Below are 27,307 nucleotides of genomic sequence, written 5' to 3' on the forward strand. Positions count from 1 at the left end.
TGTTCTCATAACAAGTCAACAATTTCCATTTAATCCTATGGGAAAATTTATAATGCATTCCCGAACATGGAATTTGCAGTGCATATAGCTGTTTGGATTCCCTGTGTTCAGATAAGTCTCACAGCAAGCATTCATAGAGTGGGACCAGCATATATGTTATATCTATCTAGCTATCTTGCATTCTTTGTATTCCTAGTAAGTTATGAAGCTTTCCAGAGGGCATTGGATAAGTCACTGGATGCATTCATAGGTAAACCCTGGTTTATCATTGTAAGAATGCGTTGCAGTAAGCCTCTGGGTCATGTGCACAAACACACACATACACACCTTCTCCTTTGCTAGCACAGCTGCAGGAAACACATAAGCTTTCATTCTTGTTTTAAATTAGCCATGATTTAGCCATTTTTAACTATGAATAATCTTAACTACAACTAAATGAAATAACCTAGCTTTATAAACCATGATACTGGTTTCTTTCAACATGTCATAGTTAAAACTGATCACAGTTTGTCTACATTCAGATGTCAGGACAGGTTGGTTAACCTAGAATCGAAGCAAAATTTACTAGACTCCACCTTGTGGACACATGGAAGGAAGGAAGGGTGTATGCAAGATCAAGATTAGCTGCAGCTCACTTTCGTAACACTAAACCATGTTTTAGCATTACATCCAAAAGAGACCACCGTCTCTTAATCTTGTATACAAGAGAAACTAAAGCCCTGCTCTCTCTCGCTCTCTCTCTATTATTTAAAGGTCTCCATAATGCTCCATGCAAGTAGTAATGAAATATTATTTGTGTTCTGTCTCCATTTATTATTTACATTAGCTCCTTTTTTGTTATTTGTTCAACTATAGAGATAGTGACTGTGCATGTGATGTGTATATTTAAAATGAGCCAGAATGAAAGGTAAGCTATTTGGCTCAGAGACAAGAACAGACTGACAAAGCATGTTGTGACTATCAGGAACCAAGAGTCCAAAATCCTCATTTAGGAAAAGAAATATCTATATTTAGTTCTATATCACTCAAGAGGTTATTTTTAACACAATAAATTATCGGTTAACAGTTCAACATCCACAGCAAGGTGGACAAAATGATACAAGGAATGATTGAAGCCAAAACCATTATTTACATCCATTTCATTTAAGTTTATTTTTGGGTTCCTCAAACCTTTTGCTCATTCCTGCTTTTCTTTTAATTCTTCTACCTTCCAGATTCTGAGCTTCTCTTACTTATTTTTCTATAATCTGCATTCCCTGTGTGAATTAGTGCTTCTTTATACCTTATAGAATCTAGAAGTTTAGAACAAATGAATACAACAATCTAACTTTCAATCTACTGATCACAGGCAGTACTAAATTCCAAGTTTACATTGTATACTATACCAAATTAAAGTCACTCATAATGACAAGAAGAGAAATAGAATTGTAGAGTTGGAAGGGATCTCAAGTGTCATCTAATCCCACCCCCTGCAATGCAGTAATCACAGCTAAAACAGTCATGATATCCAATCTCTGCTTAAAAACTTCCAAGGAAGGTGAGTCCAGCATCTAGTGGGAGTCTGTTCCACTGTTGAACAGCTCCTACTGTCAGAAAGTTCTTCCTGGTGTTTAGTCAGAATCCCATTTGTTGTACTTTGAATCTAGCCTCCAGAGGAGGAGAAAACAATCTTACTCCATATGTGACAGCCCTTTAGATATTTGAAGATGGCTTTCATTATCTCCTCTCAGTTTCTTCTTTACCAGGCTAAACATATCCAATTCCCTCAACCGTTCCTCATAAGGCTTGGTTTCCACACCCTTGATTATCTTTGACACCATCCTCTGCACATGTTCCAGCTTGTCAATATCCTTCTTAAAATGTGGTGATCAGAACTGGACACAGTACCCCAGGTAGGGTCTGCCCAAGGCAAAATGTTGTTGTTTAGTCATTTAGTTGTGTCCGACTCTTCGTGACTCCATGGACCAGAGCACGCCAGGTACTCCTGTCTTCCACTGTCTCCCGCAGTTTGGTCAGATTCTTGCTGGTAGCTTCAAGAACACTACCCAACCATCTTGTCTCTGTCGTCCCCTTCTCCTTGTGTCCTCAATCTTTCCCAACATCAGGGTCTTTTCCAGGGAGTCTTCTCTTCTCATGAGCTGGCCAAAGTATTGGAGCCTCAGCTTCACGATCTGTCCTTCCAATGAGCATTCAGGGCTGATTTCCTTCAGAATGGATAGGTTTGATCTTCTTGCAGTCCATGGGACTCTCAAGAGTCTCCTCCAGCACCATAATTCAAAAGCATCAATTCTTCGGTGATCAGCCTTCTTTATGGTCCAGCTCTCACTTCCATACATCACTACTGGGAAAACCATAGCTTTAACTATACGGACCTTTGTCGGCAAGGTAATGTCTCTGCTTTTTAAGATGCTGTCTAGGTTTGTCATTGCTTTTCTCCCAAGAAGCAGGCGTCTTTTAATTTCTTGACTGCTGTCACCATCTGCAGTGATCATGGAGCCCAAGAAAGTAAAATCTCTCACTGCCTCCATTTCCCCTTCCATGAAGGGGAAGGCAAAATAGAAGGATACTATTACTTTCCTTTACCAACCATTATACTTCTGTTAATGCAGCCAAAAATAACATAGGCCTTTTTTGCTGCTGCATCACACTGTTGTGACTCATTGTAACCTTGTGGTCTTCCCACGAGTACTACTAGCAATCCAGGTGTCCCCTATGTTACATTGGTGCAGCTTGTTATTTGTCCCTATTGAAATTCATTTTGCTAGTTTGGCTCAGTTCTCCAATCTGTTAAGGTCATATTCAATCACAATTCTGTTCTCAGTAGCAACTAGCTGCCCCTCCCAGTTTGGTGTCATCTGAGAATCTAATGAGCTTCCCCTTAATATCTTCATCCAAATCATTTATAAATATGTTGAACAACAGGTCTAGGACAGAACCCTGTGGCACCCCACTTGTCACTTTTTTCCAGGATGACATCTGTTCCACAAGGCTCTGAGATTACATCCGCAAGCTCCTTTAGTACCCTTGGGTGCAGGTCATCAGGCCCTGGAGATCTGAATCCATTATAAATTGCTCGATGTTCCATAACCACCTCTGTTCCTATATTGGGCTGCAGCTCCCTCCTTGCATTGTTTATTCTGTTATCACCATGTTGGGCACTACTTTTCTTTTGGCTCAAGACAGAGGCAAAGTAGGTGTTGGGCAGTTCTGCCTTCTGTCTTATCATCAGATAGCATTTCTCCATTTTCTCCACACAAGGGATCTACTACTTCCTTGTTCTTCCTCTTGCTTCAAACATATCCAAAGAAACCTATTATTATTATTATTATTATTATTATTATTATTATTATTATTATTATTATCCTCTCTTGCAAGCCTGAGTTCATTCTGAGCTTTGACCTGCCTGACCTTCTCTGTGCAACTGTTGGCTACTTGTGTATACTCTTCCTTTGTAATTTCTCCTTTCTTCCATTTCTTATACATTCCCTGCTTAAATCTCAGCTCCTCTGTAAGCTCCTTTCGTAGCCACAGTAGTTTCTTTAGGCTGACTCTTGTGTTGACATCCTCTGGACCTCTTATGGAGGAGGCACATGAAAAAGGGCCTCAGGTGATGATCTTGGGATCATGGAACAGAACTTTCTCACCCACCCCTTCCCTCTGCAGTCTCCTAGGCTTACTGAAAAGCTAGGGAGTCCATTGTAAAGGCACAGGATGTAATGTGAGGGGCATCAGATGAAAGGGAGAGTTGGTTAACTCTCTCTGCCCCCCCCCCCATGTGAATGAAGGAGCAACTTCTAGTGCAATGCTATGCATGTCCACTCAGAATCAAATCCCACTGAATTTACAAGGCTTACTCCCAGGTGTATATACAACTGCAGCTTTCAAATCCAAGCCAATTAATTTATTATCTAAGTAGGATGAATTCATAAAATTACTTGCAAGTCATACTCACTTCCAGCAATAATCATCACATTAGCACATAGGTGGAATCTGACAACAGCACTTCCCCTTAAAACAATTAAGATTCAGAAGTACTCTGCAACTTTCAAGTCTTTCTGGTGTCTAGAACAAAGCAGTGTTTGTTTTGTACATGCTGAGTATGGAATCAGTACCTGCTGCTTGGCTACTGTAGCATGTAACTGAATTCAGGAAGGACAGCTGTAGCACCATAGAGAATGAAAAGGGTCAATTGCCAAAATCTTTGCCTGGGAAAGGTTCCTTTGCATCATATTCTGGGTGCAATAATATCTATTCATGTTATTTCATATTCTAATGATTGGGATGTTGTGACCTCGATTCGTAAGTCAAACTGTTTAGGCAGTAGTCAATCTGCAAATGGTGCAATTGTGATACATCTTTGTATATTGCACTGCCAGAGTGATATTTAAGATAAGATATATTTTTCCCAACATAATTTTCAAAGCAACAAAAAGTAGTTCTGACAGATATTTTTATTTCTCATTAATTTAAAACAACTAGACTTAGGATAAATTTATATATGCATTTTCATATCTGACATGTATAACCTGCAAGTGTGGAGCATCACTTACCAGATGACAAAGCAAGCTTTGATGTTGTCCAGTATCACACATTATTTTTCAAAGAGTGATTTCAAACATTCTTTTTGAAAAAAACTGCATGTTTTGTGGTAATATATGGGTGAATCTTTGCACAGTGTGGTACAACACAGTTTTTAATATCAATGATCCTGCTATGATGGATATATTGTACTGTAATGCCTTAAAAATAATGGAGCAGGAAGAAACTGCAGACGGTAGTGACAAAGAAACCAAGTGACACTCTTGCTTGGCTGTGGTTCTTTGCAGGACATGCCAAAAACTCCATTCATTAACACCTTCCCCCAGGCAGGGAGAGCAGTTTGCAATCAAACTGTCCCATAGTGGGATCCACAAGTCAATCCCCCACCGTCATCCGTTAAGGAGAAGGCTCTTGGAAGGTGAGGGGTGCGAGTTCTGCCTAGTTCAGACATAAAACTAAACTATAATTGCCTAGCTTAACTCTGGTTTGTTTGTATGTCCAAACTTGATCAGGCTCATTAATTATAGGTTGTTTGGGACCCACATATCACAGTTCAAAGTTAGTTTGTGAATCTCAGCTACTCACAACATCCAAACCCAATATTTTGGTTTTATCTTAGTTTGTTGTGTCATTCTGCTCCTTCAAGCCTCTCATATCCACCCATTCATTGACACACTTCCTCTTAAAACCTGTTTCTGTAACAATGTACCACCCCCCCTTTATACCATATGAACCCAAGTTATTGTTAACATGTGTTCTGTAAATGTTAATACTGAAAATTAAAAAAAAGTGCCTTTACTGAAAGAGTGGCCCCAGTCATGGGAAGGGTTGGAAGGAAAGGATTAGCGAAGATGGCCAGTTTCAATGAAAGTACCTTGAAACAGGATACAGCAGGGGGGGCCCTTCAGATGTTGAAGAGATAAAGAACTACATAACGTTGTAGGCTCAAGGCAGCCCTGTATCAGGACGTTTTTAATGTTTGATATTTTATTATGTTTTATATATGCTGTAAGCAGCACAGAGTGGCTGGGGAAACCCAGCAAGATGGGCGGAGTATAAATAATAAAATTCTTACTATTATTATTATTTGCTCAAGTGTGTGCCAAGAATCCCCAACAATTTCCACGGAGGAAGGCATTTGTTCCTTGCTGCTTTTCTGTAGCCCACTAATAGTGATAATAGCAAGGAAACAGTGGTGCTGTGCCGATCCTCAGGCACCACAAAAACCTTCAATGTAGCAGCTAGATAGTCACAAGGTGAGGAGAGAAAATTAGCAAATATTGTTTGAATATCTGTGTGTGGGATCGTGGTTTATTCAATCAGCCATGTTTTAAAACAAATTATTTCTTTAGATAGTTGATTTGTTACTATGTTGTGCTTTTTGCTGTTGTTGGTTTTGTCTACCTATCTTTAGGTTCTCGGCTGAAGGCCTAGTTGCTTCATTATTGTTGACTTTCAATATTTGTGATGGTTCTGTATTGTATACTATTATTTCATGGAAACCTTTACTTTTAAAGGTGGCACATAAATATTTTAATTGATAATAATAAATGAACTATGGCTTATAGTTACATCCAAACTAAGCCTTGGCTTCATATAATGAAAAGTCCATGTATGTGAAACCATCTCGATAAACATTCAAAAAGAAAAATATCAGGGATAATATTCCAGTGGTACCTTGGTTTTTGTACAGCTTAGTTCTTGAACAACTTGGAACCTGAACGCTGCAAACCCGGAAGTAAGTGTTCTGGTTTGCGAACTTTTTTCGGAAGCTGAACATGCTCCATTTTGAGTGTTACGCTTCTGATTTGAGTGCCACACTTCCGTTTTGAGTGCAATGTTTCCATTCAGAGTATCTCACTTCCATTCTGAGTGCCATGCTGAGGTCTATCTGTTTTTGTTATTTATTTTGTGTTTTTGTTTTTGCGGCTTTTTTGTTTTTGTGACTGTGTGGAACCCAGTTCAGCTACTGATTGATTGATTGTGTGACTGTTGAAATGGATAAAAGCTGGAAAGCCAAGAGAACCATTAACAGAACAACAGTAGAGGTAAATTGTTAAGTTGCTGTTTTAGGGGTTGTTTTTAAAAGTCTAGATTGGATTAATCCATTTTGCATTACTTTCTATGGGAAAGTGTGCCTTGGTTTTGGAACAGACTTCTGGAACAGTTTAAGTATGAGAACCAACGTACCACTGTATAGGGAAATATTGGTACCTAGACGGCATCTTAAAAAACAGAGACATCACCTTGCTGACAAAGGTCCATATAGTTAAAGCTATGGTTTTCCCAGTAGTGATGTATGGAAATGGGAGCTGGACCATAAAGAAGGCTGATCGCCGAAGAATTGATGCTTTTGAATTATGGTGCTGGAGGAGACTCTTGAGAGTCCTATGGACTGCAAGAAGATCAAACCTATCCATTCTGAAGGAAATCAGCCCTGAGTGCTCACTGGAAGGACAGATCCTGAAGCTGAGGCTCCAATACTTTGACCACCTCATGAGAAGAGAAGACTCCCTGGAAAAGACCCTGATGTTGGGAAAGATTGAGGACACAAGGAGAAGGGCACGACAGAGGACAAGATGGTTGGACATTGTTATCTAAGCTACCAACATGAGTCTGACCAAACTGTGGGAAACAGTGGAACACAGGAGTACCTGGCGTGCTCTGGTTCATGGGGTCACAAAGAGTCAGACACGACTAAATAACAACAAATTTTACATTACAAAAGATCCTGAACTTTCCCCCATCATTAAGGTATCCAATGTGATATCCTCTAGATCGTGTTTGTTGTTCTACATCTTCCATCACTCACAGCCAGTATAGCCAATTGTTAGAGAATATAGATGTGAAGAGTATAACAGCTGCAGAGCCAAGGGTTAGCCACCCCTGCCTGCATCACACAGATCGGGTTATTTTTCAGCAAATTTGTAAGCCATGGTCAGTTTCAAATTATCAGGATATAGCTTTCCATTCTCATATTTATAATAATATTCGTATACCACCCTCTCATAAAAAGTATCAAAGCACTGTAGCAATATAATAAGAAAATCATTAAAAGCAGTAAGGAGCAAGCATTCAAAATTTTAAACTGCATAGGCTTGTCATCATAAAAAAAAAGTCTTCAGAGACACCCAAAAATCAGAAGCAAGGACACCAGTCAAATCTCTGCTGGAAGTTTGTTTCACAGACTAGCAACACTAAATGCCATGAAGCTCATTGGGTGACCTTGGGCTAGTGACTGCCTCTCTACCTAACCTACCTCACAGGGTTGTTGTGGGGGTTGAATGAGGAGGGGCTGAACCACCCACACCCCCTTGGAGAAAAGGTGGAATATGAATGCAATATTTAAATAAATAAACACAAGGGACAACTAAAAGCACTAGGGAGTTAAGAAAAGTGGCTTAAAATCAGACTTTAATAATCTGGATAATTAGATAATAATTACTTGAATACATATTGCCAGTAGAATTAGTTAATCCATTATCTAAATGTACTGATTTATAATTTAAGGTTTTACTGATGTTGACCTTCCAGTCTAAAATAATCTCAATCCATTTTCCCATGTCAATCTCAGAGTGGTCACTTGATGACTACTGTAACAAAGTAGAACCAAGCTGTAATTGTTAACAATTGTGTCTGTACAGAGGCATATTGAGATTTGTACCCAAGAGTATTAGGAAGGTCTTAAGCAAACATTGTTGGTTTCTCCCCACAACAGTTCTGTGGTCTCAGTCTCCCTACAATAGTTGAGACAAAGCACTTAGAATTATACACTTGACAGCTCCGCAGTCTCTCTTGTAAAAATGAAGAGCCCACAAGATTCCATCTTCTGTACATATTTAAGAAAAATATTAGCTATGAATAGTATTGTGCTATCACACTTTAACTTGAATTCAGCTGCCAGACACCATGTTGTGTCTCTCAAGACAACGAATATAATTAAAGAGCACTTGTAGCCAATCAGTATTTGACCTGCCAATTTAAAATGGAGCAAAGGACAATGAGCAAAGAAGCAGTTCAATCTGGTAGGTTCTAGTAAGAAAGCTTGATTTGCTTACATTTTTAAAGAAATCTATTTCATGACAATCACAGTTAAAAAGGAACAAAAAATTTATCTAAGGCCACAATCCAAACCCCATTTATTCCAATGAATTCAACAGGACTTAAGTCAAAGTAAACATAGTTAGAATTGCGTTAATAGCCAATCCAGATTTGAAAGGCTAGAAAGAGTTTGTTATTTTAAAGATAAAGTATCTAATTTAATCAAAGCTAAAAGTATAGTCAGCATTATTTATAAACTATATGTAGAGCATGAGATAGTTCATATAGCCTACAAACGCCTATTTGAAGTCCAGAGAATTCAAATGACCATTCTTAAAGTTAAATTCTTTACATGTCTAGTCAAAAGTCCCACTGCGTTCAATGGGGCATACTCTCAAGGAAGTGGATACAGAATTTCAACACTATTGTGCCATCAACTTAGTAGCGAATGCATAGCATTGACCACAATGGGACTCATTTCTGAGTAAACATGCATAGGATTCTGCTGCAAGTCATTATATCAGCATAGGTAAATTTGTAAATGAACTAGAAACAGTAGTACAGTTCAAGAAACAATGAGAAAATTCACTAGCCTTTTCAACTTGTATGATTCCTAGACCCATATACCAATATTTTAATAGGGCTTAGAGGTATTTTCCACCAGTGTGAAATATATTAATTTAAGAAGAACACTAAGAAATAAGTGCAGAACATTCATAAACTACAGTTTGAGGAAAAAATAATTTAAACTGTACCCAACTAAAATATGCAGATTAGCAGTCGCCTTTGAGCAGTTAATGTATTTCTGATTTAGGCCTCAGATGTATAAAATCCATTCTCTCAGCACATACACAGATGTAGAAAGAGAGATAAATCTCTGACACTTTGAACTAGTGAAAATTCCAATTTTTATGCATCTTTTATCTAATTTATGCTGCAGAATTAATGGACTAACTTTGGGCTTTTTTCATTCCACAAAGGCAAAATGCAGCCCTTCCTAATTTACAGAAAAGTGTATGCTCACTTACAGAATCATCCCAATATAAATGGTAAGGAAATAATAATGCAGACCTTGCATACTTCTGAAAATAAATGCTTCTTTATATTCTGCTTAGACAAAACTTATTAAACATGAAAAAGAAATGCAAAGATAATATGACTCATAAACATAGGACAACTCCTTTTTTGAAGTATAATGAGCCAATTCCTTACCTGTCTGCCGTGTCACCTGCTACCTTCCCTCCTGAGCCGTTTATGGAGTCTTGCCTTGTGAGCCCTTGAGATCTACCTCGTTCCAACCCTGATATGGATTGCTCATGCAGCTTTGCTTTTTTCTCCTGAGGTGCTTCTTCGTTACGCAGCCCTCTAAAAACTTCTTGATCAGGCTTCTGTGGTGTATTTGTTCCACTATTATAAAACCAGGCTCCGGATTTTGTGAGGATTTCTTGTTGTTTTCGGCACGAGTTACATACCCACATTACCTATATATAAAGTAAGAGAGGAAATGTGTATTAGTTTCCCAGAAGGTGGAAAACAAAGGCTATTTCACACCAAATATCTGCCAAATATAGTCCTAGTTATCCAGAAACAGCCTCTTAAACACTACTTCCTCATAATAGTCATTACAATCTTAACAAAAATATATAGGAAAATAATTTAACCCAGAAGTTTTGCAGTGTGTTTAATCATATTTTAGATCACGCACAGGTGCTTCTTAGTCCATCAATAAAATAAGTGTTTTTACAACAGTGCAATTCCGTGCATGCTCACTAAGTAGAAACATGCTATTTTCTATTTCTTTCTCAGAACTGGCACTCTGCCTAACCTTAATGGCTCACAACATAGTATCCCACTGATCAGACAAGCAGCAGGCCTGGGGTAGGCGGGGCTCCAGTGCCCTTTTCATCACTCTCAGCTGTTCCCCAATTAGCTGAACAGCACAAGGGGAAATGTAGGCCACTATTAAGCATTGGAAAAAACTTAATAGCAGCATGGAGCCAATCATCATGGGAATCACAGGGGAGAGATGCTTTAGCCAGCTGAGGAAGAGTTAACCAGCAGGGGGGATAGGGCTGGGAAGTATATAGTGTGAAGTGAATGTGTTCTCTCTCTCTCTCTCTCTCTCTCTCTCCCTCTCTCCTTCCTTGGATATTTTTAAGCAGAAGATGGGTGGCCTTCTGTCATGTATGAGCTAGTTGAGATTCCTGCATTGCAGGGGGTTGGAGGGTCCCTTCCAACTCTATAATTCTATTATTCAAGACACACACAGTTGGGAGGGGGAATTCTAACCAGCAAAGTCAGAAGGAAATGAAATGCAGGAAGTATTTATGGTCACTCTTAATAACCTAATCATCACAGTCTGTACTTTCTGGGTTTCATTTCCTTCTGACAGTTTGTAATTCCACCCTCGACTGTGTGTGTTTGAGTTACACACCTGTAACTCAAAGTAATACTTCTGATGCAACTGATATACTGTAGTCTATGAAAGTTGATACTATAATAAAGTTGTTAGGGTGTTTCCAGGTTGGAATGGCATATCACAAATGGGTCATTGACAACGGGGCCTGGCATTTTGATGCCAAAAACATTGTGTGGACACTGAAGCCAGTAGGAGAACACTTCAATCTCCCAGGACATTCAATACAGGCTCTCAAAGCAGCTGTCTCATTACAAAATAATTTCAGAAACAGACTTGAAAGAGAAGTTGCTGAATTACAACTTATTACTAAAACTGAAGCTACCAGCATGAGTCTGACCAAACTGCGGGAGGCAGTGGAAGACAGGAGTGCCTGGCGTGTTCTGGTCCATGGGGTTACGGAGAGTCGGACACGACTAAACGACTAAACAACAACAACACTAAAACTGAAAACTATGGAGAGACCTGGTCTGAATAGAGATATTGGATTCTTGTCTCATTACATATGCTAAAGCTATTTTTGGTCATCTGCTTAGTATCACTTGTCTTTTCCTGTAGGACTAATTACAGTCGTTAACAGTCGTCATAAGAAGAGTTTGGATTTGGATTTGATAACAGTCATTATGAGTTTGACCAAGCTGCAGGAGGCAATGGAAGACAGGAATGGGGTCACGAAGAGTTGGACACAACTAAACAACAACAGTCGTCAACAGGTTTACCACACCCATTGAGTCAATCACCCATCTCCTACTACCCTTCTGAGGAAAACCCCACCCCACCCTCCCACTATATATAAGGGTCTGGTGACTTCTGTTTCAGTGTATCTGAAGAAGTGTGCATGCACACGAAAGCTTATACCCAGAACAAACTTAGTTGATCTCTAAGGTGCTACTGGACTTTTTTTTTTTCCCCGACAAGATTCTCTGTTGTTTTTTTCTGCAGTAGATTAACGCAGCTAATACCTCTGGAAATCCATATGTACATTCATGCAGTCTTTACCTCCTGATATTGAACAGTAATGGATAATGTGTTTTATTGGATAATCCTATGTCTTCTAATGGAATTTTTAAAACAACAGCAACATAGGAATTTGTGAATGCATGTTGTACATTAAATGTTCATTAAATGTTTGGAAGCACTACAGGCAACTAGAGCATACTTCTACAGTCCCACTATGCAATTTGTTCATACACTTTGTCAAGCATGGGCATAGGCCCAGATTCTCTCTATTCCTTCTGTGAGGCATTCATGTTTATCTCACATACTCACATGATGCTGCAAAGCACACTATAGCCACATTTTTACTTTGTATAAACCCTCCCACAAATCCATCCAGCACTAGTGGAAGAATGGTGAGCTCTACATAATATAGGTGAGTTTTGGAATGGATGTATAGTTGTGCAGCTTGCTTTTATTTTTTGCCCTTTTTTGCTTTTTTTAGTGGAGGGAGAATAAATGCAAACTCTAAGAGCTGGAAAAAGTTGGACACACAAATTTTATGTCTTGACTGAACAGCATCACTTACACCTGTGAATATGCTTTTCAATTTCACTTATATCAAAAGCAGGGAAACAAAACCAACAGGACTCTTCAACAGTATTGTGAGTGAAAAAATGAAATGTCAAATGAAACAAACAAAATGTGTGAAATAGAGAACAATTTTTAAAACGAAAGTTAAGTCCCACTGTTGTTCATCTGTTTTTTAAATATGAAGTTGTTTTAAATAAGGTAGATAAGCAATTGCATGCTGGAGCTACACAGCATACAAAACTGTCCACCATCTCAAGCTTGTGGTCACCACTACTGATGTGTGGAGTGCTGATGACATCCTGACCCAGGATGTTGGTCTTCATTAGGCTAGTGGTAAGGCCAGACTCCCTGCAGGCTTGGGTAAAATGAGTCAATGAGTCTCTGTAGAGCTTCCTCCGAGTGCATTGTCAAGGCTGTGTCATCTGCACACAACATCTCTTGGATAAGCACCTGCAGCACTTTTGTAGCAGGTAGAACAGACCCCGTCAGTCCTCAAATGAAAGTACGGTACATACTGTACATGAAAGTACATGAAAGTCAAACTGGAGGCATATGAGAACAACAGGGAGAAGAATATGCCAAAGAGAGTTGGGGTGAGAACACAGCCCTGGGGTGAGAACACAGCACCACAAGCCAGCATGGGACATGGAGGCAAGGTCTTTTCCCAGGCTGCTGCAACAACAGAAACTGGCCTCTCGCCAGCCTGGGAAGCGGATGCAAACCTGCCCAATATTTTGCTAATCATGGGTGGGCAGGCTACAGGATATTGCCCAAGGGCAAGCTGGGATATTTAAACCCAGGCTGCCTCCACCACCTTGTCCGGCGGTAAATTAACTTGTGAAGATTTTTTTGTCAAATGAAGTCTATATATAGTATAAAGAAATAAATGAATGGATAAAACACACAAAATTGTATGGAAAGAAAATTATTGTTGTTCATGTTATACATTTGTCGCCTTAAATTTAATTATGTTATAACTTTTTGTATTAAAGGCAAAAAAACCCCTGATTAAATTATAGTGGATATATAAATTTTAAAGAAGCTATAATGTGGTCTGTTTTAAAAAACAAACACCTCGTGCATGCATACATTTTGAAGCATTAAAATGTTATAGTAAAGAGAGGAAGCTATTCATGGCACAGGCTGGAGCACCACCTTGTGCCCAGTACTGGTATTGCTTTGTTCCTGGAGAATGCTGAAAGCCAGTTTCACTTCTTCCTTCATGACACACTTCCACGGCCTTCTCTTGCAGTGTTGGGAACAAGGATCCATGACAAAAGACATGTATGACTCCAGCATTGTGACCTTCTACAAGAACAAAGGTGACCACCAAGACTGCAACAACAAAGGTGGGATCTCCCTGTTGAGTACTGTGGGGAAAGCCTTTGTCAGTGTAGTTTTCAACAGATTATAGCCATTTGCTGACAGGGTCTATCTCGAGTCACAATGCAGCTCTAGAGCTCAGAGGTCAACAGTCAACATGATATTCTCACTGCACCAGCTGCAGGAAAAATGTTGAGAAGAGAGACACCCCTTGTTCGTTGCCTTCATAGACCTGACGAAGGCCTTTGACCTTGTCAGCTGAAAAGAATTATTTACAATGCTCAAGAAGACAGGGTGTCCACTTAAGCTTAACAAGGTCATTGTGTCCTTCCACAAGAACATGTGCAACACCATCTAACATGATGGCTAATCCTCAGACACCTTCCCTATAAAGAGCGGTGTGGAAAGGGACTGTGTTCTTGCTCCAACCCTCTTTGGCATGTTTTCCCCCCTGATGCTCTCATATGCTTTCAGCTCAACTGAAAAATGTGTGGACATCCACACAAGGAGCAACAGGAGTCTGCTCAACCTGGTACATCTCTGTGCCAAGACAAAAGTCCAATGGGTCCTTATCCAAGAGATGTTGTTTGCAGATGACACAGCCTTGACAATGCACTCCAAGAAAGTGCAGTGAGTCTACAGAGACTCACTGACCATTTTGCCCAAGCCTGCAGGGAGTTTGGCCTTACTATCAGTATGACAAAGACCAACATCTTGGGTCAAGACGGTGCAAATACCCCCCACACACACTTGAGGTGGTAGGCAATTTTGTCTACCTGGGTTCCACCATAACCAGCAATTTCTCCATCAACATTGAGCTGGGTAAGCATATTGTCAAGGCAGCTAGGACAACAACCAATACCAATATGAAGGTATCACATGGCAGGACAGAATTCCAAACAAAGATGTGCTCTCCCAAGCCCACATTCCAACATGTTTGCACTCCTGTCTCAGTGATGTCCACACTGGCTTGGTCACATCCACATATAAGATGGCAGGATCACCACGGATGTGTTCTATGGCTTCTGGCACCAGGCTAATTGGTAGATCAACTCTGTGTTACAAAGATACCTGCAAATATGAAGGCTGGCAACATTAACCTTGCCACGTGGGAATCCCTTGCAGATGACCACAGTGCCTGGAGACAGGCTGTCAAGTCATGTATCCATAGCAGTGACCAGAGGAGAAATGACCACTGGGAGAAGCACAGAGAGAATAAATGCCATGGTGCATCTGCAACAGCACAACTGGATGCCTTCTTCTGCCCCAGCTGCAGTCAAACATGCCTCTCCCACATCGGTCTCTACAGTCACAGCAGACGCTGCAACTTTCCAGCAGCTTGACCTCACCCCCAAAGGCACACTCCTCCATTATCTCCCAAGACAGACAGATGCCAACAATGCCTGGCATTATTTTTTTAATTAAAAAAGCCACCCATTTATCAATTTTAATATACAATTTTCCATAAATACATTTGTTAAATTTTCTTTTCAGTGGATGTAAGATTGAAGCAAAGCTCCAGCACTACTTTAAATTCACTTGGAGGATCTCAGTAAAGATGCAGGCAAGACTGAAGTTAAAATCAAGGAACAAGTAGTTTGTACAGTAGAGATGTACAGTATACTGTATTCAAATATTATATGTTGGAGATTGTGGGCAGGATTCACCTATTGAGCACTGTCAGCAGAAGCTCTGAGGAAGAATTTCTGCTTATACAAGACTTTCCCATTTCTCTCCCTGCTGTGCCCCCTGCAGCCCCCCAAAATAGCTCTGGGGTAGCCAGGAGAACCCACAGAACAGTGTGCTGGGAAAGAAGGGGGATTGTTCTGTCTGACAATCTGAAATGGAAAAATTGGAAGAGTGTGACATTGAATTACACCCTATACTGCATATTGGTGATGAGGTCTAAAATTGGCTATGACTATACGTGATTTTTTAAAAATTATCTGTAGAAATAATCCTTAATACAAATAAGGATCTTTACTGATAAACTAGTGCACATGGGAGGAGAGAAGGCTTATGCAGCCATGGATGGTTGTCTGAATGTAGTTAGAATGTTGAATTTAATGGACCTTTGATCTCATTCAGGAAGGCAATTTTTAGGTTATTATGAAGAGTGTCCAGTGATAACTACAGTTTATGCTCTATTACTATTTTACTCCAAAGAAAAAAGGGAGGGATTATGGGGTGGCTACACTATATGTGAGGCACCAATGTTCCCAAATAGAATAATGACCTTTGCAAATGATAACAGGATACAAAGACAAAACAAAAAATTCCTTCCAGTAGCACCTTAAAGACCAACTAAGTTAGTTCTTTGGTATGAGCTTTCGTGTGCATGCACACTTCTTCAGATACACTGTGCATGCACTGTGTATGTGAGGCACCAATGTTCCCAAATAGAATAATGACCTTTGCAAATGATGCATGCACACGAAAGCTCATACCAAGAACTAACTTAGTTGGTCTTTAAGGTGCTACTGGAAGGAATTTTTTGTTTTGTTTTGACTATGGCAGACCAACACGGCTACCTATCTGTAACAGGATACAAAGAAACATTATGTGGTCTTTAAAATTCTCTGTTCACTTTTCCATGATCAAAGCGATTAAACAAAAGTTGCAAGTTTTAATCAGATTATTCAAATATTAAATGATTCAACTATCCAGTGAAGTAATGGAGGCGCTACACTCCCCTTTAAGGATCAAATGTGCATATTAAGATACTATTAGATTTGACTTTGGATACCCAGATAGCCTCTATGGAATACAGCATCCAGGTCAGATTACTGTAATGCATTGCATGTGGGACTGCCCTTGTAGATCATTTGCTAATTGAGCAAGTGGGTGGGATCCATTTCCCAGGCAGCAAGCTCAGCCCAGAAGCTTCCTTTGCTGCCTAGGAAACCATCCCATCCCTGGGGCTTCCCTGTTGGATCTCCTTGGGTGGAGGAAATGACGGCCCACAATGGTGCCCACCGGGAAGAGTGAGCGGACTTCTCCAACAGGTTGTATACTGTCCTGGACCACATGCTGTGTCTAAAACACAGCATGAACAGAGAAGACTCTCCTGCCCCTCTCTCCAGATCTAAAGTTGGCTCTAAGGGGGCAGGAAATAAGCACCTACCTCCCTCAAAAGTTCAGACTTGGAAGGAGGCAGAGGCTTATTCTGCATCTGCACCCAACAGGACACAGAAGAAGATTAAGCACACGTGCCTTTACCTTTCTTATCCAGATCAGAGCTGGAAAGGATAAGCAGGGGTATGTGGGCTTGATCTGCCCCTGCAGATGATCAGCTCGGCACAGATGCAACCTCACACACCTCTGCTCTCCCCTCTAGCTTTGAGCTGGAGATGGCAGGAGGCAGCTTTTTATGGCTCTGCAATTTCACCCAGGAGGTGCAGGGCCCAAACAAATTCCAGGCTTCAGTTGAACTCTGGGGCAGGGAAAGGTTAATCTCTCTCTCTAAGTCCAGGTTCAGAAGTCCAGGTTCACTCACTTGAGCCTAATTCCCCTGATGCCATGGTGAGGGTGGTGCACAATATATATATATATATATATTAGTAAATATTTTTATTTCAATTTTTAGTAAGTACAAAACAAGAAAACAATCAGAACCAACTAATGCAAACATAAAACAGTAAACAAAAACAAAAAAACTATATCCAGGCATGTAAAATAAGTACATTTGTTCATAGAGCAAGCATTAGAGTCCATATCAGGAAAAAAAGATCAGTATTAGGTATATAAAACCCATAGAAATTATATGTCCATCAAGTGTAATCCCAAATCTGTCATGCTTTTTGTGATGGCTGCCTTGCTCTATGTGGTCTGGAGGCAAGGAGGTATGTAAAGAAATAACTTCTTTCATCTGAACCTTTCAGTTATTTAACACCATCTTCTGAAAGTCTGTTCCAAGTGTCCCTGAGATACTGGTTGTGCCCACTATATAGGGTTTTTTCTGTGGCTGCACCCCCACATTCAGAAACAAGTTTGGTGCCAAATATGACATCTTTGAGGCACCAAATTAAGGCTGTTCTCTTCTCCCAGGTATTTAATGGCTGGTTGATTTATCGCTCCTATTGTTGTTCATATCTTAAATTGTACTGATTTACTGCTCCTATTGCTGTTCATATCTTAAATTGGATTTTAGGTTTGATCTATTAGATTTGGATTTTATTCTTGATAGTTTTATAAGCCAAAAAGCATCAAATATTTCAAAGAAATATGTATAAAAAAATTGAGATGGAATTTCCTCCTTATAATAAAAGGCAGTTTTTAGTTTTTAAGATGGTCACAATCCCTGCAATATCTCAGAAAAGCAAAGCATTTAAATGTAATAAATTGAGTGAAAGACAGCAGGTCAATTAACTGTACATTTTTTCTATCTATTGCAATCCCTAATAAAAATTGCTATCAACACTTAGCTGCAATAATAATAATAATAATAATAATAATAATAATAATAATAATAATAATATTGTTGTTATATTGGGCTGGGGTGGATTAGGTCTTTATCCCACCTCTTCCAGTCTCCTGCCAACCTCCCCCTTCCATCAGCTGAACACGCAGACAGGCAGTAGGCCTGCTGATGTTATCTTCATTAGTGGGAGCTAGCAAATAGCGGGAGCCAGCAGAAAGCTCCAAAACAGAGTGGGGAGAGGCAGGTCTGAGCTGTCACGAGATCTGCTGGATGCCAAGCCAGTCTTGCTGCTGTCACATGACCTCATTAGGGCTGGTGTGGCACCAATGACTTAACCAACTAGTGCAGTGGAGCTAGTGCAGCAATTGGGTCACAACCAGACTCAATCATGCCACCCTCCCCCATCTTCAGCTGTGGCTGCCACTTACAGCAGAGTTGTAGATGAAGCAGTGGCCCTGTCACTCCACAAAGTCCCACTGGAGGAGGAGGTACTTGGGATTACACCCTATAGCACAAGCGATTCTTTAAAAAAAATATATCAAATGGTTCTGATATGGTGCTTCCACCGTCCAGGTCTGTGTTACTCACACAGTGAAGAGTCAAAAATGACAAGAAAAAAGAAAATCATACTTCGGCACAAAGTTAAAGGAATTACATCCAAAATTCAATATTCCAGCTAGGTATAATGGGGCATCACCTATGCAAGTGATAGACAATTTCTGTGCTGATAAATATTAAAGTACTTCCTGAGGTTGAAGACTAGACATTCAGGATTTGAAACATACCTCATATAATGAAGGCTTACAGAAAAATCTTAGGTTGTAACTCTGTGTGAAGATAGGAGGAAAACAAAATAAGAGGAATAAAGACTGCTTCAAACAGTGCCATCCTTCAGGTGTCTACTGAGAAGTTAGTACGAGTTTAGTAGGACTTAGTCTTAAATTAGTATTATATAATAGGATTGCAACCTGAAAGGCTTGAGACCTTCTCCTATATAAAGGAAATTTTTGCAGCTGAGAAAAAACTCACAGCGGTGCTTCTCCAAAGGGCTCAACCATGTGTCTGGAGGCTCCTTTTTCACTAAGCAATTTATAATGCAGAAGTGGTTCCTATTTCCTGAGCAATTTTCTAAGAAGCCATAATACAAGGAAAGCTCTCTCCTACTGTATAGATGGCATTTGGCTGTTGAGGAGAGGAAAGTCCAGGTGACTAGCTGAAACAGAGGACAGGACTCCTGCATCCTTAATGTAGAAGAGGAGATTTCAGCACATGGACATGGTGGTTCCTGATATTAGGAAACGTCATATTACTTGCAAGATCTGTGAGTGGATTTCCTGATTTTGTTGTTGTTGTTGTTGTTTAAAAGAGTCATGGAAGGAATCCAGATTTGATCAGAATAAGATCAGGGAGCAGTTAAACACTTTCTATTCATACTGTTTCTTGATCTAAATTGTGCTACTTCCCCCATTGCTGCCTGCTCTGATGTGGGTTAAATATGGTACCCTTATTTTCCTCCCATGGGTATTTATATTTATATTTATATTTATATCAGTAGCTTATGGAGGGGATTTAGATTGAGAAAATGGCACTGGATGTGGGGAATAGTTAACAGTAACACCTCTACTCTAGTGCCATTACTCTTATAAATTAAAAGCCCCTCCCAGATGCTTTCAAGCAAGAAGATAATTCAGAAATCAGTCAACATTGGCCTTGCATTAACTCGGGTTTAGTTTGTTGTGTCCAAAAGCTGTGTGCAAGGCCATAGAGGTATACCCTCCTTTTAAAATGCACCATTTCATACAATGGTTTGCCAAGTGAGACATTTCCAAGTGGTTGTACTCACTGGCGGAGGAAGGGGGTTGCGGGGGGTGCAGTCCGTCCTGGGTGTCATCCCTGAGAGGGGTGACATCGCCGCCCCACCCCCTGGGACACTTGCCACAGGCTCCGCTCCCCCATGGGACACTTGCCGCCCCACCCCTGTGGGACGCTCACCATCCTGCCCCCGGGGGAGGATTGCCCCGCCCCTGGGTGCACAGCATGTGTGCCGCTCCAGATGCTGGAGCCACTAGCTCCACCTCTGGTTGTATTTCACATATGTCAGGGGTCAGCAAATTTTGTTAGGAGGGGGCCGGTTCACCGCTCCTCAGACCTTGTGGTGGGCTGGACTGTGTGCACACGCAAGCAGCAAAGGGGGGATTCTCTCTCTCCCTCTCCCCCAGCCCCTCCCCTCTCCCTGCTTTCCTACCTCCTTTGCTCTCTGCCTGCGGTTGGGAGCCAGCGGTGGTGGCGGCGCCTCTCCTTTCCAAGCCAGCTTTCCCAGGCGCCAAGTGCGGGGCCAGCAGGTGCACCAAGCTCCAGCCGAAGTCCCGCAACATGCCCATCAAAATGCCCACAGCACGGCCATGGACGGAGAGGCTGGCTGGCAGGTGGCGAGTCTGGGTCACACCTCAGTGTGCGGATGGCAAGGCTTCGGACTGGCTGGCACCAAAGCCCAGCTCCCTTCCTCCGCAGGGCAGGGAGAAGCCAGGAGGGAGGGAGGGAGGGAGGAGGCGCTGCCGCGGTGTGGTGGGGTGGCACCCAAAGAAAATTGTAAAAAAATTGGCACAGCCAGAACAATCACGCTGATCCAAGTGGTGATTCCAGGACTTTCCGCGGGCCGGATCCAGAGGGCAATTGGGCCTGATCCGGCCTGCGGACCTTAGTTTGCCGACCCATGACATATGTAAATGAGACATGTGTAAATCAGACTAACACTTTACCAGTATGGAATTCCAGAAAGTGTTACACTCTTAAAGAAGCAAAAGGCACAGTTATAATTGATATCAAATGCTATACTGGCTAAATAGTAAGGGTTGTTTACAATGTTAGTCATTTTTCAGAATAGACCCATTGAAATCAGTGGACATGACTAACTTAGCTTCATTAATTTCAATGGCTCTACTGTAAGCAGAACTTTGCTGGAAACAACCCTTAACATTTAAAACCCAACTTGATGTGTTATTTAAACAGGGACTGGACAGCCACTTATCAGGACTGATGCCATTAAATCCAGCACTGCAGATCCTGTATGGATCAGGGAGTTGAACCAGATGGCCTCCAAAGTTCCTTTCAATTCCTACTCTGTTATATTACGATTCTATGTTCCTCGCACAACACACTATTGCAAAGAAAACCATTTTGCTGTAATGATAATCCATAATAAATATTATTATTACTCAGACCACAACACAACCACTTTCTTATTATATTTACTCCATGGAGATAACAGGAAAAAAGCCTTTATTCATTTATTTTTTATGTTACAAACAAATCTACAGGGAAATTTCTCCTCTTCTATTCTTTCCCTCAGCCACTAGTCTGTGCTGTAGTACTTTCTTTCATATAGTAGTGAGGATACCAAGCTGGCCAAATGCCAGTTCTTTTATGCTCATTATTTGTCATACATCCATACTAATGCATTCAGCAATTCCTCTGTGCCCCACAAACAAGGGGAAACCTTAAAATAAAATTCAAAAAGCCGAGAAGCTCAAAATTGTTTTCACACTGAACCTAAGGTTCTTGAACTATGTCATAGTTAGTTCTTTTAATTATAGATCAGTCTTATCAGCCTCATCTGTAGTCACATGGAAGGAAGGATCATGCTACAAGGTGAAGCACAGGGAATGCTACAAAAAAATGGGTTCTACCACCAACTACTACAACAATGTGAGGTGGGTACACTGTCACCATCGCTGAATCCTATCAATAATATGAGGTCATCATGCTGCTGTTTCTTACAGCCCTTCTGACCCTTTCAAAATGCATACAGACAAGTGAGCCTTACAACAACATTTTGCAGTGTATCCCCCAATGGGGAAGTGTTTTTGTTGAGGATTCAGCCAGCCTAGAAGCCTTGTAGCTCAGGACTCACTGGAATGGGAAACAGAATATTTCATCTTTCCCGCCTCATTGACGTATACGACACCCCAAGATTTTAAGCCTTATTTTAAAGTAAAAAAAAACAACAACTAGTCTTATACACAGAAAAGTAAGGTAATAGTTATATAGCATTTGTTTTATAGCTTAGAGGTTCTATTTACGATCAAGTTGTAGAGATAGATAGATAGATAGATGAGAGAGAGAGAGAGAGAGAGAGAGAGAGAGAGAGAGAGAGAGAGAGAGAGAGAGAGAGAGAGATGATAGATAGATAGATGATAGATAGATGTTGGAAGGAAGGAAGGAAGGAAGGAAGGAAGGAAGGAAGGAAGGAAGGAAGGAAGGAAGGAAGGAAGGAAGGAAACATCGCTTTATAGAGCAAGGAGCAGTTTTTTAACCTTATGGCATGCGCACACACACTGCAAAATACTTACTATAACCTAGGGTTCCCATATTTCCTTTTTTTAGGAAGACCCCAAAAGTAGTGATTTTAAGCTTTTGGAGTTGTTGTCTCGGCGTTTTCCATCACATAGCCATACACCTGGCTTTTCCCTGACATTTTGCTGATTCAGCAAAATTCCCCCTAGATGTCATTTTTACACCCAAAAAGCAGGACTTGTCAGGAATTTTCCTGACGTATGGCAAGCCTATATAAGCTGTCTATGTATGTTTTGTTTTGCTTTCAGCTGACATCCTAACATCTCTGTTGGAACTACTATCACAGAAAGTCTGGGTTCACACTTTCTGTCTTTTAGAGTTTAGAACATTTCCCCCCTCTGTCTTAGGGTTGACAGCTTTTTTTAGCAAAGTTGATTAGCTTTTTTCACACACCTTTCCTCAAGAGCCAGTCAGACAGATTTCATCAGAATAATCCCACTAGGAACTAGCCTATCTGGGTCCTTACCTCACCCCCTCCCTGCCCCCACTGCTGCCAGCACCAGCATCACAACTGTACCCTCACCTGCAGCTTTGCCTGCACTGCCACCACAACACAGCAGCGGCGGTGAGGACAATGGGACTGTGTTGGTGGTGCAAGCTAATCCCCTGCAGGGCTGGTAGCCACACAACAGAGGGGGTTGGATCCTGAAGCAAATGACTTCCCTTCGCCTAATGGACAAGCCACCCCTATGCTACAGCTAACACCAAGATGCTGTTAAAAGTTTGTTCTGTGTTACCTTGAGCCTCAAGCACATGTAAAGGTAAAGGGACCCCCAACCATTAGGTCCAGTCATGACTGACTCTGGGGCTGCGGCGCTCATCTCGCTTTATTGGCCAAGGGAGCCGGCGTACAGCTTCCAGGTCATGTGGCTAGCATGACTAAGCTGCTTCTGGAGAACCAGAGCCGCGCACAGAAATGCCGTTTACCTTCCCGCCAGAGTGGTACCTATTTATCTACTTGCACTTTGACGTGCTTTGGAACTCCTAGGTTGGCAGGAGCAGGGACCAAGAAATGGGAGCTCACCCCGTTGTCAACCTTCTGATCAGCAAGTCCTAGGCTCTGTGGTTTAGACCACAGAGCCACCTGCGTTCCCAAGCACATGTACTGAGACAAAATTACTTTCTTGACTTCTTAAACTGATAAAATATCCAGAGTTTAATTAGGGTTGAGCAGCCTCTTTTCTGGCAATGATTGCATTACCTTGTGATGGGGAGAATCTTTTAGGGACTGCATAATGGTTGTGAGAGAGGCTAGAACCTGAAATTGGTTGGGCCAGACTAAAAAGAAAAACCTCTACTACCCCTTTCTCCAGATTGCTCTCCCTCTTTGCAACTCACATGAAATCAGGGCTGCAAGTTCCCCAGCCTTGCAGTAAAGCAACATGGTGGGTTAATCTGAAATTAGGTACCACTTATAAGTTATTTTATTTGTTTTTTGTTCTTGTTGTGTTTTTTTTTAAAAAAAACCCAACACATTTATATACTGCATTCATAAGAATATCAGAGTGGTTTACAACAATAGTGCATAAAACCATGCAATAAAAACCTCCTTTGCAAAGCTGTGAAAGTGCTAACTAGGCTTTGGGAAGGAGGCCAGGGGAATCTAGGACCCTGTCAGAGCCCTCACACCTCCTTCCCCAAAGGCCAGAACCTCACTTACCAGGATTTGGAAAGGTAGCAGAAAGCCGGGGGGGGGGGAGTCAAATTTTGCCATGGGCCGCAAACTTGAGAACCATGTGCATTCATCGGGCCAGGTGATAGACCACACTGATCTAAATAATCAGTCTCATCCAGGAATACAATTTCTCCACAACCAAGTATATACCACCACATTTGCCAATAAAGGGGTGCATAGTTATTATACTGGGACACAGGTGGCGCTGTGGGTTAAAGCCTCAGCGCCTAGGACTTGCCGATGGAAAGGTCGGCGGTTCGAATCCCTGCTGCGGGGTGCGCTCCCGCTGCTCGGTCCCAGCGCCTGCCAACCTAGCAGTTCGAAAGCACCTCTGGGTGCAAGTAGATAAATAGGGACCGCTTACCAGCGGGAAGGTAAACGGCGTTTCCGTGTGCGGCTCTGGCTCGCCAGAGCAGCGATGTCACGCTGGCCACGTGACCCGGAAGTGTCTCCGGACAGCGCTGGCCCCTGGCCTCTTGAGTGAGATGGGCGCACAACCCCAGAGTCTGGCAAGACTGGCCCGTACGGGCAGGGGTACCTTTACCTTTACCTAGTTATTATACTCCATTGGGTCTAGACCAGGCTTTTTGAGATATGGACATACAACTGCATTTTAAGGGCAGTAGGTACCACCATCACACAAATATGTGTTTACCACACCTCTGACCTGCTCAGTCACCCCACCCCACCAGTCTTAAATAAGCCAGGATATACAAGGAACTAATGAGCAGGTGGTCAGGCACATCATTGCAAGTATCCTATACCCAATATAAGACCACATTAACTGGACACAATCCCATAACACTTTGCTTGACATTGTGTTGGACTTTTCAGCCGGCCCTGTCACAATAGCAGCATCTAAGTCACTACAGAGCCAAGCAGCTTTATTCTTGATGTCTTTAGACATCTGGTTACACTTAGTCACCAAGTGCTCCAGAGGTCTGCCCCCTTGGTCATAAGTAACCAACTTCCAGACCACACAGAACAACTCTGCTGGATAGTTCCTAGAGGATGCAATGGAGGCAGTGAAGTAGAATCTCTTTGCTGCTCTCCCTGCCATGTGGTAGGATGTGTTATGAGCCTGAACATGAGCTTGGTCAGCTCCTGGGTAAGATTTACACCACTTACCCTCCAGCCCTCTCCCGGTCTGTTTCATCAGCTACTTAGTATACCAAGGAACAAAATGGACTGCACAGCACTGGAGAGGGCCTACAGAAATGATCATGTCAATGGCTCATAAGTATCACTATCCCACTAGAACCACTACCTACTGGGGGAAAACTAGAGCACTCAGAAATCTATCATCTCTTGGGGTGAACCATGCTAACTGATCCCGCATCCTTGCAGGGGACAATCGTTTCTGCAAGTCCAAATCTCACCAGAACATGTCCTTACCATGACAATGGAGTGATATTCATCACCACCCTATTTCCAGACCACCCTCCTTCCCACATGGTGTGAAGACTAAACCAATGGTATGTCTTGTTCTCTGTGTTGAGCCGTTGACTATTTGAGACAGGTCCATGGCTGCCATGGATATATTGAACTCCCATGTCAGACCTGCATCAACCTACAGTCATGTTACAAATAAGAGCTTGGGCTTTTGGGTATCTGTATTTTAAAAAATACAAAGGTAAATTTGTGCCACACACTTTTATTGGTTGATTTTAAGTATTATTCATGGAAGAGACAAACCTAGGGGTTGCTTTAGTTGCAGTGTCACACAGTAAGATTTAAACTCTTCCTCCTAAAAATGGCAGCCTCAATGTAGCAAGTAGGGCAGAGGCAAGCAATGGATAACTCAATTGAACTGAAGTAACTATGATAAATAACAGAATTCCACAAGAAGGAATGCTACTGGTCACCTCCACACTTCCCTTGAAGGGATTCCTAGTATTGAAACATGAGGTGAGAGCTGCTTTTATACTAATTCTCAGACCTCCATGAGTAGTGGGCTCATGGAATTGAGTTATATGAACTGCAACAGCATTACAGTCATACCTCAGGTCGAAGTAGCTTCAGGATAAGTATTTTCGGGTTGCACGCTGCGGCGACCCAGAAGTAACGGAGCGCGTTACTTCCAGGTTTCGCCGCTTGTGCATGCGCAGACGGTCAAAATGATGTCACGTGCACGCGCAGAGGCAGCGAATCGCGACCTGCGCATGCGCAGACACATGGGTTGTGTTCACTTCTGGATGTGAACGGGGCTCTGGAACGGATTCCGTTCACATCCAGAGGTACACTGTATAATGTTTTGTACCATTCAATTTCACAAGTAAAAATCAGCTCCAAATGCTAGACATTTGATTGAGCCAATGGATTGAGAATTTTAAAAAGTTATTTTTCATTACTAACACATGCAGCCAGAGGCATTGGATGTTATTTAGAAGATCTGGGACATAGACCCATAGGTCACAAATCTGCATATGCCAATTTATTTGCAGAGATGCAAATTTAGAAATTATTTTTGAAGGCTTCTATACTGCTTTTTATGGCAATTGCCACACAAAATGGTGCACAAGTCATGAGAAAAATAAATAAAGCAATAAAACCCATTACATTTAAACAAGAAAACTGACAAAAACTGATTACAAGAAATTATTGCTAGAGTTCATTCACATCACAAAAAGTAAGGCAAGTCAATTAAGTTCCTATCCAAGTAACACCCAAAAAACTCACCCTTGCTTAACCTATCCCCAAGCTGTGTCCTTGAACTGTGATGATGTTTATTCTATGCCTGGATAGAAAGCTGTATTTGTATGCATGTACAGTATGTAGTAATATCCAGCTTTTGCATGCTGAAATAAAACTGACTGCACCAAAGTACAGTCATACCTCGGGTTAAAGTTGCTTCAGGTTGAGCATTTTCGGGTTGTGCTCCGCGGTGACCCGGAAGTAATGGAACACGTTATTTCCAGGTTTCGCTGCTCATGTATGCACAGACACTCAAAATGACGTCACGCGCATGCACAGAAGCAGCAAATCGCGACCTGCGTTCACGCAGACACAG

General features: G+C 41.5%; 1 protein-coding gene across 18 annotated transcripts in view; it reads right to left on the reverse strand.

Moving 5' to 3' along the window:
* RIMS2 (regulating synaptic membrane exocytosis 2) overlaps positions 1-27,307 on the reverse strand; it is a 349,650-nt gene that overhangs the window by 256,866 nt on the left and 65,477 nt on the right. For all 18 annotated transcript variants that reach the window (XM_081918599.1, XM_081918609.1, XM_081918610.1 and 15 more), the window contains one exon: positions 9,793-10,061. In XM_081918599.1, the coding sequence (XP_081774725.1) occupies positions 9,793-10,061 (269 nt within the window). The remainder of the gene's footprint in view (positions 1-9,792; positions 10,062-27,307) is intronic.

This window comes from Podarcis melisellensis, assembly GCF_964234715.1.
Source record: "Podarcis melisellensis genome assembly, chromosome: 7".
NCBI lineage: Eukaryota > Metazoa > Chordata > Lepidosauria > Squamata > Lacertidae > Podarcis > Podarcis melisellensis.